This window comes from Budorcas taxicolor, chromosome 19 (genome assembly GCF_023091745.1).
Source record: "Budorcas taxicolor isolate Tak-1 chromosome 19, Takin1.1, whole genome shotgun sequence".
In the NCBI taxonomy this organism is placed as follows: domain Eukaryota; kingdom Metazoa; phylum Chordata; class Mammalia; order Artiodactyla; family Bovidae; genus Budorcas; species Budorcas taxicolor.
The window spans coordinates 47,894,966-47,912,037 of NC_068928.1; the positions used below are offsets into that span (position 1 = coordinate 47,894,966).

Here is a 17,072-nt window from a genome sequence, read left to right on the forward strand (position 1 = left end):
TGGCCTCTACATTAAGCATTTAGATGCTTATCTGAAATCTGCTTTGTATAAAGAAATAGTATGGATAAATTGAACTGCACATTTTTAAAAAACTTGATTGCTATTAAAGCAGAAATTATAAGATTGTAAAAAAAAGGGGGGGATAGGAACAAAAACAAATAAGACTACACCGAGTTATATTACTTTTTTTTTTTTTTAATCCATGAGTCCATAGTGACTTCAAAAAAAAAATAGAAAGGGCATAGAAAAATGTCCGCTAATAAATGTAGAATTTCAACTGAATGGAGTGATTCAGGCAAGGAATGCCAACGAATGCTGAATCATTACCTGAGTGACTGTTGGTATCAGGATACTGACATTCTGCCAGGGTGTTGCCCCACACAGTCCTGGCAAAGGGGATATGCCACTGTTAAACACCTGTGCCAGGTGGGCCAACTCGGCATCACCAGTAGGGGTACAGTAATAGTAATGGTACAACCTGAGTGTGGCTGTTCTTGTCCAAAACACTTAATTTGAATCCAACTGAACCTTTAGACCTACTGCTAGTTCACAAGAAATATAAGGAATAGATGGGCAAATTCAGCATCACCAAGAGGAAATGGGTGAGTGAATCCTGAGTGGGGCGTTCTACAGAGAAGCATCTGGACTCCTCAGAGAGCCACTGTCATGGGGCAGAAAAGGTGAGAGAACCGTGTTAATTAAAGGAGAGAAAATCAGGGACTTCCCTGGTGGCCCAGTGGTTAAGACTCCACACTCCCAACGTAGGGGGCCTGGGTCTGACCCCTGGTTGAGGAACTGTTCAAATGCCATGCAACAAACACGTGGTTGGTCCTGGTTGACAAAATCCAGCTCTACAACAGACCTCTGGGGAACAACTAGGGAAACTTGAATATGGATTGAATACTAGGCATCCCGGAAACAGTAGTAATGGTTGAGGTGTAACCATGGTGAAGTGGTTAGGAGGTAGAATGTACTTGTCTTTGGGAGACAAGTGCTAAAGCATTAAAGGGTAAAGTGCTGGGAGGCCTGCCACTTTTGTGCAAGCAGTTTCAGGGACAGAGAGAAAGTGAAAAATATTGACAGATGCTGAACTGAGGTAGAGGTACAGGGGCACTCACTGCTCTCAATTCTCTGTATTCTCAAAACAGAAAGTTGGAACACCAAAAATTTTAAAAAGAATGAAAACTGGAAGTCCGCTCACCTTATGCCAGCCCTGACTTCCCAGTTTCCCAAAACAGGGGCAAGGTGACTGGAAGAGGAGGAGGGGAGAAACACAGACCACGGCCCAGGAGGCAGTGCCAAAGTGGCAGCAGGCGCTGCTGGGAGAGTAGCTCTTGGCTAGAGAAACATCACTCTCCAGCAGTGAGCGTCGCAGCCCATCGGCAACTGGAGCTTCTGACTCCCGAAGGTACAAGAGGCTGGCTCCGCACTTTTCACAGAGTCAGGCCCATTACTCACGGGGTTCTCCTGGAAGTCTTCGCTTAGCATCTCCGGGGCGATCCAACCTTCGGTGCCTGGCACCCCCGAGCGGCGGCTGAAGCTGTGCCTGCCCACGGCCAGCTTCTTGCAGAGGCCGAAGTCGGAGATCATGGCCTTGATCCTGCCGTGTGCGTTGGGCATGGAGAGGAGGATGTTGTGGGGCTTCAGGTCTCTGTGAACTAACAGAGCAGCCCAGGTTAGTCCACTTCTTCCACCATGGGGACACGCCCTCCTCAGATTCCCGAGAGACCCGCTGCTGCCTCTAAAGCTTCTAGTCTTCAAACGTGAAAGTCCTCAGGTATGTAGACAACTGGGACCCCGGCCATGCAGCAAAGCGCTTCAGCAGAGGTGAGGCTACCTGGGCAAGTCATCTCCCCGCCCGGCAGGGGGGGCTTCTCACCGATGTTGAGGGAGTGCAGGTGGGCCAGGCCCGAGGTGGTCTGCTGCAACAGAGTGATGGGCTCCAGGCCGAGGTGGGCGAAATCCTTCTGCTCCACGTACTGCAAGAGGTACAAAGGCAGGGGTCACCGCACGGGGCCCCCAGGGCTCAGCTCCTCAGCACACTTCTCTCATTCTCTTTTTAAAAGTGATTCAATTTTATTTAGAAACACTCTGCCTGAAGGCTTTTGCTTTAATTAACATCTGGTATTGGGTCAGTTTGTTTTCTCTTATCATATTTTAAGAAAGAAATGAGAATTTTTACTGACAATGTTTTCTACTTCCATCTTTTCCAGCAGACTTTCTCCTGAAGTTACAGGCTAACTTAAACAAGCAAACAAGGCTCCAGTTTACTAGTTTATAATGAGATGATGAAAGGGTAAGAAACCCAAGTTCATTGCCTTCTATAGTAAACTCTACGATGAGGCCAAATGATACTCAAACAGTTTTACAGCCTTGAAACTGAGCAAAAGGGATTCGATGGATGATCTTAATGATTCCAGTCATCAACTAGCATCCTCCTAGTCCACACCAGCCCTGACCAGGGACAAGAGGAAGGACTAACCATGTTTCCTGGAAGCCAAGAGGGAGAGAGATGCCACCTGCAACCAAAGACTTTCCCAGGCAGCCGAGGGGACCACACAATTAAAGTTTGGATGGGGACTTCCCTGGGTGTCCAGTGGCTAAGACTCCAAGCTCCTAGTGCAGGGGGCCCAGGTTGGATCCCTGGTCAGGGAACTAGATCCCACATGCCGCAACTAAAGTTTTACGCGTACAGCAGCTAAGAACTGGTACAGCCAAGTAACTAAACTGAAAAAGCTGGGGAGATGAAAATGCACTATATTCCATTGCTTGTGGCTAAGCGTGTACATACCCTTGTCAACATGCAGCAAACGGTACATTTAAAACTAACATATGTTAATGTAACCTTAATCAAGCTGATAAAAGTAAGTGAACAACAACGAAAAAAGCAGGCAGTCTCCAAGCGCGCCGGCGCTGCGGGGGAGGCACGGGGCGCTCACCTCCTGCAGCGTGGCCGCGCACAGCTCGATGGCGATGTACTGGAACTGCCGGTCCCTCTCGGTGCAGAAGTAGCGGATCACGTTTGGGTGCTCGTCCGACTCTCTCAGCAGCTGGACCTCACGGTCCGCGAAACTGAAGCACTCGGGGAGGATCCTCTTGACGGCCACGTCGCGGTTGTCAAACATGCCCCTGCCAGACGACGAGGGGAAGGCGGGCTAAGGAAATGCCCGGCGAGCACTGGCCCGCGGGGCTCCTTCCACCGATGCAGCGGCTGCCTCTGCAGCCTCGTGGCCCAGTGTCCCGACCCACCACCCGGAGGCCCCGTGGCCATCACTACCCTCCCGGGGGGAGCTCTTCTGTCTGGTCACCGTGATGACCCCCAGTGCCCCAGGAGCCAACGGGAGCTCCCACATGAGACCATGGGGGTCCGTGGCTCTCCAGGCCACTCACCGGTACACAATCGTGCCCTCAGCTCCGTGGCCCAGGACATCCTTTGGACAGAAGGAGATTTTCCCAACCATCACCATGCTGCTCTCCTCATCTGGGTCAAAACAGGGAAAAGAACAGATGTGACCTAAAGAACCTTGAGGCCAGAGTGGCTGCGAGCTCCCTGAGCTCAGATCGAGGGACGAAAATTTAGAGGGTTTACACCCCTGGGGCCCTGGTGAGCAGGAGCCCCTGGGTCCGCTCCCCACGCTTGCCCAGGGCCACCTCCTCCCTCGGTCTCCACCCTCTGTTCCTGCTTTACATTAATTACTGTGAGGATGGGAGCCTGAAGACAGGGCTTCTTTACAGGTCGGCCTAAAGGTCTGTACCTGAAACACTCAGGTAATGACGGGGGCGGGAGGCATGTGAAGTGGAGAGACCAGTAGCAGAGTCTCCAGCCTGAGACCCAGGACTCTGAGGTCTCCTGCCCTGGTCCTGCGTCCATCCCCCCAGAACATCAGCCCCAACAGCCGGCCTGAGCCCACCTCCCCAAGGGAAGCGGCTCCACAGCTGCACATGTATGCGTGGTAACTGGCCAGCCTGGTAACTGGCCAGCCTGGGGGATGCTCTCGACCCAGGTGCCAGGGTAGCTCGATCAGCAGAGACTCCCAGCCCCAGCAGAGCGAGACAGAGGGAGGGGTGCCACGGTGGCCCCTGGGAAAGAAGCCCTTTGAGGGGGAGAGGCTGAGCGATGGGGCAGAAGCCCAGCCCCCGAGTCGGGGGATGGTAGGAGGGGGTGAGACCTCAGCAGACCCTTGGGAACATCATAAACCCATGGAGACCCCCAGGAGGCGCAGGGGGCTCTGTGGTCCTCAGGCTGTGTTTCCACGAAAGAGAAGACGGCAGCTCCCTTTACCCTCGTCGTCCTGCTCCAGGAAGGGGCTGGTGACAGCCTTGGAGGTGGAGCCGGTGGAGTGGAGCGAGTGGTTGGAGGCTCGGGGGGACGTGTTGGGGCTGCTGGTGGCCGAGCTCTCTGAGTACTGGCCGGACGAGTCCTGGAGCTCGGTGTCCTGTGCTGCATCCCCGGGCGGGTGGAAGGGCAGCTGCTGCTGCTGCAGGAGCTGGATCTTCTCCAGTTCCTTCTGGAACTGCTGGTGCTGGAGCTGCCGCTGCTGGTGGATGCTCTAGGAAGAGAAGCACATGCCCGGGGCAGTGCAGCCGCTCCCCCGGCGGACCGGCGGGCGTGGGAGGGCAGGCTGCCTATGGCAGAGGGGCGGGCGACACTGGACGTGACCCCGGGGGTGGGACGCAACCGGTAAGAAGGCAGCAGAGGGCAGGATCGGTCAAGGACTGGATGGAGGTCTTCCTGCCTGTCAGACTTCCTAGGACAGCCCATTCCCCCGACTGGAGGGGCCGGCAGCGGCAGCCAAGGAGGGATTCTGATGTAAGTGGAGGACTCGGCCAGGTGGAGGGGGTTCCGTTCAATTCTACAGTTCTGGGGCTTTTATGAAAGTCTGGGGGACTTCTCTGGCAGTCCGGAGGTTAGGACTCTGAGCTTTCACTGCCGAGGCTGCGGGTTCAATCCCTGGTTAGGGTGTGTGCTAAGTTGCTTCGGTCATGTCGGACTCTCTGCGACCCCATGGACTGTAGCCCGCTGTCCCTGGGACTCTCTAGGCAAGAATACTGGAGTGGGTTGCTGTGCCCTCCTCCAGGGGATCTTTCCAACCCAGGGATTGAACCTGTGTCTTGTCTCTTATGTCTCCTGCATGAGCAGGTGGGTTTTTTGTTTTGTTTTGTTTTTTACCATTAGTGCCACCTGGGAATGTAGCCAAAAAAATTAAAATCATGAAAGCCTGAGGATTGTTGCAAGAGTGAAACCAAACAGGAAGAATGGGTACCAGGTGTCTGAGGGCACAGCAGGCACGGAGAAGACCTGGCTGTGCTGTCTACCACGGCCATGCACTTGGTGGAGGTTTGTGCAAAGACCGGCAGCAGTGCAGAGGTGAGGATGCTGGGGCTGAGATGTGGGCAGCTTGGCTGAGGTCGGGCTCCCAGTTCATCCCGCTGCCTTCCCCACACCCACACTCCTCTCATTTAGTCTGAACAAGGCATTCCATCCTAGTTTGAAGTGGCAGCGACTGTGATTATTAATTGTCCCCATGCGTGGGAAGGTGACTGTAAGGATGGGTGTGTAGCCAACACTCTCCTGGGAGTTTTCTGGAGAGCTCGCTCTCTCTTTTTCAACTTGGGTTGCAATTCTGGAAATTCCATCTAGTAGCTGGGTTACCTTGGGAGAGTTACTGAACTTCCCAGAGTATAGTTTCTTTCTTTGTGGTTAGGGGATAAATAGGGTTTCCCTGGTGGTGCTAATGGTAAAGAATCCACCCGGCAATGCAGAAGACCGGAGAGACACATGATTGATCCCTGGGCTGGGAAGATCCCCTGGAAAAGGAAATGGCAGCCCACTCCAATATTCTTGTCTGGGAAATACCATGGACAGACCCTGCCCCTTGGCTTGTGGGATCTTAGTTCCCTGACCAGGGATGGAACCCAGGCTCTGGGCAGTAAGAGAGCAGAGGCTTAACCACTGGACTGCCAGGGAATTCCCATGTGTAGTCTTAAAGAAGAAAACACAGTTAAGTATTTAAAATGATCGGCAAGCAAGGTTTCCAAATCAATTTTTACAGTCAAACTGTAAGTTGTAAGTACAAAACTGTACTTTCCTGAGAAGTGAGCATCTCTTTGATTACAATGTATTTGAAGGTAAGCCAATATTGACTCTTCAGTGGGAAAAGAAGCGCATTTGCTTGTTTGTTGCCTTTGTCTGGACCTCACTGACAGGCAAAGGTTCAGAAACGTGTGGGCGGGGTTGAGGGGAAGGAGCAGAGCCTTACCAGGGGGTAGGTGATGATGAAAGCCACCCAGCCGATGAGCAGGAAGGTGCTCAGGATGATGGTGGCCATGTCCTTGAGCACGGAGTCCACGGGGGCCTCGGGCTTGGCAGGGGCACGATCGAACTTCTCTTCCACGGCCGGAGAAACCGTGGTAGGTGCGTTTTCTGAAGTCTGGTCAACCAGGTCGATGACCTTATGTGGGAGAGAGTGGCGACATCACTGCTCCATTTCCAGCCAGATATAAAAGAGCCGAACAATCAGGAGAAGCTGTGACTCAGCTCAGATGGAAGTGGGGTTTAGGGGAGAATGGATACAGGTATGTGTATGGCTGAGTCCCTTTGCTGTCCACCTGAAACTATCACAACATTGTTGATCGGCTATACTCCAATACAAAATAAAAAGTTAAAAAAAAAAAAAGAGAAGCCATGATTATTTATGAGGAATGACTATGCTGTGAAATATGTTGGATTGTTTTCAAGGCCCACCCAAGACCACAAAGCCAGATAACTGTTGCCCTTTTCAAAGCAACTGCCTTGAGAGGCCATGTGCTATTGCAGTGATGGAATCATTACTCAAAAAAACGGTTTTTAGAGAAATACTTTTGAAAGTGCCTTCACATGCAATATTCTTTCGAAAATCCTTATTAAAGGCAAAACCCTCCTTGGACAGTAGATTTGCTGTTTGGGGAAACTCTGAAATCATCGGTAACAAGTCTGGTAGAAAGCTGGTGGTCCACTTGATAACAGCATTTCACATTAAAAAGGAAAACACACAATCACACAATCTAGGAATTAATAAAGCAGCTTTCCAACGTTGCTTGTAAACTTTCAGTGCGACTCCAAGCACAAAACCATTTATTCAAACAGTCCACTATATTTCAAAGTTTTTAAAAAGCTTTAGGGTCCTTTGTTAAGCCCCAAATTAACTCAGATAAAGTGGAGTTTTTCTCAAACTCTTCAGAAACTCTAGGACTTCTAGAAAAATGCATTGATTTGTTCTGGGCATCTACTTGTCCAGGCGTGCTTCAATTATTTGCTGGATGAAATGGACACACAGCCTCCTTGGCACCCCCATGCACTCACGCCTCCCTCCGCCTCCCTCGGGCCCACCGCCGCCTGTGGGGGTGTGTGGGTGGCCTGGCTAGTGGCAGCTGAGGAATGTTTGCTGACCATGTGACCAGAGACACACCACTCATTTGGTTATATTTGCTCAAGTGTGTTTGTTTTACAAAGTTACTCTTCGGTTCAGTTCAGTTCAGTCGCTCAGTTGTGTCCGACTCTTTACTCTCTCCGGTTCAGTTCAGTTCAGTTGCTCAGTTGTGTCCGACTCTTTACAACCCCATGAATCGCAGCACACCAGGCCTCCCTGTCCATCACCAACTCCCAGAGTTCACTCAAACTCACATCCATCGAGTCAGTGATGCCATCCAGCCATCTCATCCTCTGTCGTCCCCTTCTCCTCCTGCCCCCAATCCCTTCCCAGCACCAGGGTCTTTTCCAATGAGTCAACTCTTCGCATGAGGTGGCCAAAGTACTGGAGTTTCAGCTTTAGCATCATTCCTTCCAAAGAACACCCAGGGCTGATCTCCTTTAGAATGGACTGGTTGGATCTCCTTGCAGTCCAAGAGACTCTCAAGAGTCTTCTCCAACACCACAGTTCAAAAGCATCAATTCTTCGGCGCTCAGCTTTCTCTATAGTCCAACTCTCACATCCATGCATGACCATAGGAAAAACCATAGCCTTGACTAGACGGACCTTAGTCGGCAAAGTAATGTCTCTGCTTTTCAATATGCTATCTAGGTTGGTTATAACTTTTCTTCCAAGGAATAAGCATCTTTTAATTTCATGGCTGCAGTCACCATCTGCAGTGATTTTGGAGCCCCCCAAAATAAAGTCTGACACTGTTTCCATTGTTTCCCCATCTACTTCCCATGACGTGATGGGACCGGATGCCATGATCTTCGTTTTCTGAATGTTGAGCTTTAAGCTAACATTTTCACGCTCCTCTTTCACTTTCATCAAGAGGCTTTTTAGTTCCTCTTCACTTTCTGCCATAAGGGTGGTGTCATCTGCATATCTGAGGTTATTGATATTTCTCCTGGCAATCTTGATTCCAGCTTGTGCTTCTTCCAGTCCAGCGTTTCTCATGATGTACTCTGCATATAAGTTAAATAAGCAGGGTGACAATATACAGACTTGACATACTCCTTTTCCTATTTGGAACCAGTCTGTTGCTCCATGTCCAGTTCTAACTGTTGCTTCCTGCCCTGCATACAGGTTTCTCAAGAGGCAGGTCAGGGGGTCTGGTGTTCCCGTCTCTTTCAGTCTTAATACCAGACAAATGCCCGCCAGAGTATTTTAATGGACTTTCAGAGGACTCTTTGCTCAAGATGGAACGATTGTATAGGAAAATCTCCATGACAGCCATCTCTGAGTGTTAGATTAAGGGTATTGTTTAATTTTCTTTTTAAACTTTTGTTTTCTAGGTGTTTAATAACAAATATGCTAGGCTTTACTCAGATCAAAATCAGATCCACATTTTAGGGCCCTGATCCCCCTCCAACCTGGCTGCCTCCAGAGACAAGGGACAACTCAGCACGTCCCAGAATCTTAAACGTCCATGTGATTTTCTTTCCGTTTCCCTCTGGATAAAAATCTAAATCTCTAACGTGAATTTGATATGATCACAGCCCTCCCCCCGCATCAGCCAGTTACTCCCCTCTTTCTCTGGCCCTGCCCACAGGCCCTTCTCAGTCACAGGACTCCCACCGACAGGGCTGCAGTATCCTCCAAGCCCGAATGGCCTCTGGACCCCGACCCCCAGCTCCCACCCTCCTGCAGCCTTCACACCTGCTCTGTGCCCCAGAGGCTACGCACATGGGCGAGGCGATGGTCTCCCCGCTCCCTGGCTTCCACCAGCAGATGAGACGGGGCTGGAGTTCTGTGGGGCTGCCCAGTGTCTTTGCTGGAGCTCCAGGCTCCACTCCCTCCCCACTGGCTTCAGGCTCAAGTATGCCCTGAGCACCCCAGAACTGCCCATGGAGTGAAGGAAACCCCCCTTGAATCATCCTAGTTTGGGTGGTCGTCTGCTTCTGGCTGAGACCCTGAGAGCAGGCTTCATTTCCCCGGGCTCAGGAGGGCGACCTGGGCCGAGTCGGGCGGCTTTCCCAAGTGCCCACGCCCACTCAGCAGGCGCCCTGGGTACCTGCCAGACCGAGCGGCCAGAGCAGGCCAGGCCTGGCTGGAGAGCACCTCAGTCTCCCACCTGCTCTCTCGGCCAGCTCTCCCCTCACTGCCCGGCCTAGAGCACGGCTCCTGTGCAGTCACCCGACCCTGTCTCCCACGGCTCCCTGCCGGGCATCCTACAATCCCGTCAGGCTGTCTCCTCAGCCCCCGAGATGGACGCACAGGGTTAACCCTGCTCCGGGCCTGCACCTCCACCTGTGTCCCTCCAGCGCGCCCACCGCCTCTCCCACAGGCCCCCTCCCACTGTCGGCCCTCAGCACTTTGCTGTGGATTCTCCTGTACCCCTGCCCCTCCTGAGTGGACTGCAGGCCCTAAAGGCAGGACAAATGCCTTATTGCCCAGCCTCTGACTCGGGGCCCGGTGACCAACTGTCCATGTCCCCACTCACCTTCTCAAAGCTCTTCTTCTCCGAGTCAGCAGGAATCACGTTCTCCCGGTGTTTGGGCAGGTTGTTGGGGAAGCGCTCCAGCATTTTGGTGGACGCCGACAGTGGGGTTTCGTGGTGTCCTGCAAGAGGAAGCATGGCCTCTAATGAGAATGGTTTCCTCACGTGGTGGTCGCACTTGATGCTCAACTGAGACATCAGTCGCCACCCAGAGAGAGGCCTACAATGCAAGTGCTCACGTGACATCAGTCGCCACCCAGAGAGGGGCCTGCGATGCAAGTGCTCACGTGTGTAAAGGCAGAGAAGGTGAGAGCTAGGGACTGGAGGAACTCCACCAAGACAGAGCTTTTACCTTCGAAGGCCATGAATGCAGTATTCTGAATCTCACAATAAGGAGCAAAGACGTGGCCCTGTCATGAGAAGGACTGCGATGTCCAGGACACACTCAGAGCAAGGCACAAGTGTGTGCATGTGCATGCGTGTGTGTGCTCAGTCATGTCCAACTCTTTATAATCCCATGGACTACAGCCCGCCAGGTTCCTCTGTCCATGGGATTCTCCAGGAAAGAATACCTGGATTCTTGGATTGCCATTCCCTTCTTCAGGGGATCTTCCTGACCCAAGGATTGAACTCGGGTCTCCTGCATTGCAGGTGGGTTCTTTACCGTCTGAGCCCCCAGGGAAACCCCCAAGGACTAGTCTGAGCTATATAAACTTCTCATCTGGAGAAATCCCCTTGAACTCTCCCTCTAGGTCGGTTCTCTATCTACACCGTCAACACTGCTCATTAAGGGAAGCCTAGGTTTGTTTTGAGACATCAAGTTCCCCTCATCTTTCAAGGAACACCGAGATGCAGGATTTCCTGAACTGGTTGCCTGCTTCAGACCTCTGACTCACACTTGCCAGTGGGGCTCAGGGATCTGACCCGGGAGTGTCTCCAGGTACCTCTGAGGCTTGGGAACAGGAGACCCTCAAGCTAAGAGGAGTGAGGCTGCCCCTCCACACATGCCGCCCTGTGCTGTGGCGCTCCGCCTGCTGCTGTCCTGGTTCCAAGCCCTGCCCCTTGGCCGGGCACCTCCCAACACACTGGTGAGCCCGAATCCCCTCTTCTGCCCACAGGCCTTATAAACAGGCCTTCCCCTAGCGGAGCCTTTAGCAGCATCACGGAGGGCACTCTGAACCCGTTGTGCTACAAACGTGACTGTGAGATCCTGAAACACTTCTGCGCAAACAAGACCTGGTCATCTGTTTTTCCAAAAGAGCCACGAAGCCTTTTTTCCTGGATCTTTCATGGTCTCACATACATATTTCCTCAGTTTCCAGTCGCTTTTCTTAATTTCACCTCTGGCTGGGCTGGGTCTTTGCTGCTACACTCGGGCTTTCTCTAGCTGTGGGGCCAGAGGCAGTGCGTGGGCTACTCCCGGGATGGGTTCTCCCGCTGCAGAGTACAGGCCCTAAGCGCAGGGCCCCAGCAGCTGCGGCACGTGGGTTTAGCGGCCCCGACGTACGTGGGGTCTTTCTGGGGCAGGGGTTGAACCCGCGTCCCCTGCATTAGCAGGCGGATTCTCAACCACTGGACCCACAGGGAAGCCAAGTTTCCAATAATTTTTTCATTCTTAACCACTGGTAGACAGTCAATGCAACCCATAATTGCTACATAAAACCAAGTGGCCCTGTGATTTTAACGGCCTCTGCCCATTAGTTCTTTTTTTCCTCTGCTTTGGGCCCATTCACAACATGCTTTCCAAACTACATCTGTTCAGAAAAAAGGGTACAATTATTTTGTTATCTCCTATGCTCATTATTTGGTAAAAATAATAACCAGGAGAAGAATGGAACAAGGAGTCAGGATGAACAAAGAACAGCAAGGCCTGGACGATGACGGCAAAGGGACCCACGGGGGCTCCAGGGCATCTCGCTTCCTCTCTGTGATGCGCAGTTACGCCCCTTTGGTGTGTAAAGGGAGAGATGACACCCGAAGGCAGCGAGTGTGACCGATGAAGGCAGAGGTGACAGGAGCTGTGTCTCTGGCGGGCGTCCCAAGTAACTAGCGTAACCCCCACCCAGATGCCACTGCCTGGCTGCCTCCCGGGTGTGCAGGCTCCTCGGCGGCTCCACCTCCCGTTCCCGGCACCCCAGGCCTGACCTCTCTCTGCTCTGGCCCCAGCCCGCACGAGCGCTGGGGGAGAACGGTGGGGAGAAAGCTCATCAGCCCCTGTACTGCACCCCCTCCGGGGCTTGGAGATGGCAGGATCGGGGAGTAGACGCCACACAGGAAGGGCAAACCCGATTAAGAAAACTCCGTCTTGCTCTAATTACTTGGGATGCTTGCCAACAGCTCCTGTCACCTCTGCCGTCCTCGGTCACACTGACTCACAGAGGCCTCCAGCCTGGGGGCCAGCAGGGATGGCAGCAGAAATAGAAAAGAAGGGGAAAGGGGCCACCCCACACCCCTGGGACTTCTGCCTGCTGTGGCTCCTGGACCTCAGTCCAGCCTCTGACTCTCTTCCAGCCTCAGTCCCTCCTGGGTCTTCAGCTCATTCCTCTCCAACCCCCCCTCCCGGCTCGCCCACACCAACTCCCAAGTGAATTCTTCCACAAAGGATGCCTGCTTCCTTGACTCTTAACTGGATATAACAAGGGTGCCGACCTTGCAAAGGGGTCATTTGTGGGCAATAAGCAAATACTCGAAAGTGCCTGGCACAGACATCCAACACACGTCAGATCGCTGCACAGAGCTTGCAATATTTAGTACTGGGATTTTGGAACATTAGTCAAATGATTTCTGAGAACTGACTTGGTAATACAGCTAGCCTGTTTTGTTTTCCTTGGGGTTAAAATAGTCCATGGTCTGAAAAACCAACGTGGACAGGCTCCGAGCACAGAGCTGAGGGCGGTGACTGGTAATGTCGTCTCTTGGCCACAAGGAGGCAGCAGGTCGTCGCCGGCGCCCCGAGGAGCTGACTTACCAATGAGCAGCCAGTAGTTCCGCAGGTAGTTGAGCTTGCTCTTTCCTTTGAGCCCGGGGTCGAACTTCAGGTCCGTGCTGGGCGTGATCACACACTCCCCTTTGTCCCCAATGGTGACACCGTCGGTCTGGGGGCCTTCCAGCAAAGGAAGGGTGCTGCCCCGGGGCTGTGAAGACAGACCAGAGTGGGGCTAGGGGTGGCCGTTAGGACAGCAATATTCCGGTGCAAGGCTGGTTGGGAAGGCAGTTCAGTTCAGCCGCTCAGTCATATCCGACTCTTTGTGACCCCATGGACTGCAGCACGCCAGGCTTCCCTGTCCATCACCAACTCTGGGAAGGCAGAGCGGGACTCAAAGGCCCCAAGATGGGGCAGGGGCAGCCCCTCCCCCAGGGTGTGACAACGCTGCCCTGATGTCTTTTAAAATTTGGCTGTCTTTCTATTTATTTATTTACTTGTTTATGCCACACTGTGCGGCATGTGGGATCTTAGTTCCTGGGCCAGGGATTGAACCTGTTCCCCTGCAGGGGAAGTATGGAGTCATAACCACTGGGACTCCAGGGAAGTTCCTTGGACGTCTTTTGAAATGTGGACATCTCTCTAAATCTGGGAACAGGGAAACAGGAAGGGTGTGTGTGGAATTCCACGAGGGTACTGTGAGAAGCAGATATAAGTGATGGAATTCACACATGGTACAAGTGACCGGGGTGCGGATGTTCCAGCTGCGAGCCCAGTGCTGGCTCGGGCACCACTGGACCCTGGCAGGCCCTGCCCTGAGCAGCTGACAGACTCACTGGGAAGACAGGAGACACCAATCAAACAGCTCAAACACCGTAAGGACCAAAACAGCAGCCGGGACGGTGATGCCTCAGACTCTCAGAGACAGGGCGCTTGAGGCGACCTGGCAAAGCTGGAGGAGGCTGGACCAGTCACCAAAGGACGCCCAGGATTTGAGGAGGAAAAGGGAAGACAGGAGTACAATCCAAGTGTGAGGCGCAGCCCAAACAAAGGCTGAGAAAGATGGACAGGAAACTCTTGGAACTCAGGGAGGAGAGGGACAGTGCAGCCCCCACCGTGACACCAGCTGTGGGGTGGTTGGGCACTGCGGGGCGGGCCTGCGGGGGGCCTGAATCCCAGCTGGGGAGTCTAGACTGGAATCCAAATGCCAAGGGGAGCAACTGGGGCTGCCCAGGCCCAGGCGGCTGCCTCAGTCACAAGACTCTGCTCATGAGGCAGAACGCGGCACGTGCACAAATTATCTCTGAGGATTTAGGATGCGTGTCTTGTGTCCTTAACAGGATGTTGGTGTATCATTCAGCTGTTCTTTGCTGAAATGGAACAGGAATGCGTCGAGGTTCCCTCCGTGAGCCCCACCCCCCAGCCCCCAGAGTGGACTTACCACAACGGCGACGCCCTCGTGTACCATCGAGGGGGAGGCATAGAGGCTGGTGGAGTATTTCCCCACATACAGGGTGGGCCTAGGAGACAAACAGACATGTGCAGGCCACTGTCATTTAATCTCTGGACCCACCAAAGGGGGCTTTCAGGAGAGAGTCACAGCCCTGACTACCACCCCCAGGAAGAGGCATACGAAGCCCCAAGCTCTGAGCGTGGAGAGGGTGGGAGGCAAGGGAACTGCCCTGGGCCCGAGGAGAGCGGGACCACGAGCCCTGATGTCACTGATGCCTTTGCCAGGCCACCTGCCTGCAGCCCGGGTTTCCTCAATTGCAGGTGGCGGGTCTGCACCGGCCCATCCCCGCTTCTGCCCTCAGAAGGGACCCTGAGCAATGATCACCCGGGAGAGACAGGCTGGAAGGCATGCAGCCACCCCACAGCCTCTAAGTCGGCCCAGCCAGCATACTTTGATGACTGACGGGCCACCAGAATCCCCACCATGATGGCTGTGGACACCTAAAGACTCTAGAGGTTCTACAGAAGCCTGGAGAAGTCTTATCTGAATGCTTGAAGCAAAGGGGCTGCACAGGAAATTCCAACTGGGTGAGACTTCTGGTGGGTGGTCTGTCCCTGTCGGGGGCACTGAGGAGGCAAGGGGACCTGGCTTTTGTCTGTGGTCGTCATGAGTGTGAAAACACGAGGCTGCACGTCCAGACCCTGCTAACTCGGGTTACTATCAACAGCCAGTCTTGGGGGTGGGTCACCCACTAAATTCTCTAAACCTCTCTCAACAAACATCTTATCTGAACAGTGCTATGAACTCAGAGAACATTTCACGCTCACTTGATCATCTCCACGGCTCAGCAAAATGGGAAACTGAGACTCAGCAAGGCTAAGTGACGGGGTTACAGGCTGTTCACAGGTGGGGGTGGAGAAACAGGCCTGAGTCTTAGACACACACATACCCTAACACTTCTTTTCCTGATTTTTAAAGCAAATACAACATACAAAAAATTTTTGGAAAATACAGAAAGCTAAAAACTAAATAGCCTTCCCCGTGCTCCCACCACCAGAGAGAGGTTTGATGGCGCTGCAGCTGCACTGGCAGTCTCTTTCCTGTGTCCTTCCATAATTTTGGCTTCCCCAGTGGCTCAGCGGGTAAAGAATCTGCTTGCAGTGCAGGAGATACAGGAGATGTGGGTTCGATCCCTGGGTTGGGAAGACCCCCTGGAGAAGGAAATGGCAACCCACTCCAGTATTCCTGCCCGGGAAATCCCATGGACAGAGGAAGCTGGTGGGCTACAGGCCATGGGGTCACAAAGAGTTGGATGGGACTGAGTGACTAAGCACCCTAGCACCCATAGTTTCAATTTATTTAATGCTCAGGAATCTGAAGCATCCAGGCAGGGGTGCCCACTTCTTCTGAGGTTTCTGAACGAGCTGTTCTCGGCTGTTTATATTTCTCGTGGCTTCAGGGGTGTCTGCCCCAAGCCCTGGCGCCCAGTGCCTGGTACAGCACACCGCTGCAGGCCCAGAACACCGGGGACGCGGCCCCTGCCTTTCCGCCCCGAGTCCTGGACTCACGTCAGCTTGCTCTTGGCCTCCGTCTCCTTGGGGAAGGGGTACTTCCACTTGGTAATGCGCCCCACCTCCCCCGACATGAAGGTCAGGTAGCGCAGGGTCTCCACGGCGACGTTGATGTGCATCACCTTCCGCAGACCCTCGCGCTGCCAGATGTAAAAGGCCACCACGGGGGAAGCGTAGTTCTGGATCCACAGGACGTCCCCGGACTCGCTGTCCACCGTCACCACCAGCCCATCGCCATTGGACACAAAGTGGGACATCTCTGCACGGATCAGATAAACACGGCATGTCAAGTCTCACCTCAGCTTGCAGCCACATCCTCCGTGCTCTTGCCAAGCTGCAGTCACCTGACCAGAGGAAACAGGCCTTCTGGAGTGTTCTCAGAATGCCTCCCAACAACTCTGCTGGCTTTCAGTGAATCTGCTCAGGCTCTACGACAGCAAGAGCTGCCTGGTTTATAAACCGGAGACAGGGTCACCCTCTCACTTGGCGGTGTTCTTTTTTCACTTGGTAATTCAAGTCAGTTAGTGGGTTTCGCTGGTGGCTCAGATGGTGAAGAATCTCCTGGGTCGAGAAAATCCCCTAGAGAAGGGAATGGCAACCCACTCCAGTATCCTTGCCTGGAGAATTCCACGGGCAGAGGAGCCTGACAGTCCATGGGGTTGCAAGGGTCGGACACGACTGAGTGACTGACACAACACACACAATTAGTGGGAGTAAACAGTGCAGGGAAGGGAACCAGAGGAGATCCTGTGAACCTGGCGTTTTACAGCCATCCTTTCAAAGCTACCAATCAAGCTGGGGAGTCAGGGCTGACGACTGACACTGCCCACACGAGGCCCAGAGGACATCTGTCAGACTTTCAGGTACCGGTGTTAAGATGGCAAAATTGGCTTTTAGTTTTCATTTGAGCTGGGGGGATGTTTTCTAGAGAAATAACTTGGGAATGAGCCACAGTTACAGAGGCAGTTGTTCATAGCAAACTGACATTTAATTTTGCTTCCCATGGGCTTGTAGTCAATTCCTGCAACACAGAGCGACTCCAGGAAGCGTGTCCTACCTTCTCTCGGGGTAAGCTTACCACTGTTTTACCTGGGTTCCCTCCGTACTTCTCACCCAGGCCCCTGCTTTCAACACTGGCTGTTAAAAAATAGATAAATAAAAGGGAATTCCCTGGCCGTCCAATAGCTAGAATTCCACACTTTCACTGCAGGGGGCCTGGGTTTGATCCTTGGTC

General features: G+C 53.1%; 1 protein-coding gene across 1 annotated transcript in view; it reads right to left on the bottom strand.

The window, feature by feature from the left end:
- The window catches only part of ERN1 (endoplasmic reticulum to nucleus signaling 1), an 85,070-nt gene that overhangs the window by 11,426 nt on the left and 56,572 nt on the right, over positions 1-17,072 (bottom strand). Inside the window, exons 8-17 of the mRNA XM_052657529.1 lie at positions 15,836-16,097; positions 14,256-14,334; positions 12,860-13,025; positions 9,895-10,013; positions 6,261-6,452; positions 4,283-4,550; positions 3,391-3,481; positions 2,940-3,129; positions 1,880-1,979; positions 1,459-1,658 (exon numbers count right to left, since the gene is read on the bottom strand). Coding sequence (XP_052513489.1) covers positions 1,459-1,658; positions 1,880-1,979; positions 2,940-3,129; positions 3,391-3,481; positions 4,283-4,550; positions 6,261-6,452; positions 9,895-10,013; positions 12,860-13,025; positions 14,256-14,334; positions 15,836-16,097 — 1,667 coding nt within the window. The remainder of the gene's footprint in view (positions 1-1,458; positions 1,659-1,879; positions 1,980-2,939; positions 3,130-3,390; positions 3,482-4,282; positions 4,551-6,260; positions 6,453-9,894; positions 10,014-12,859; positions 13,026-14,255; positions 14,335-15,835; positions 16,098-17,072) is intronic.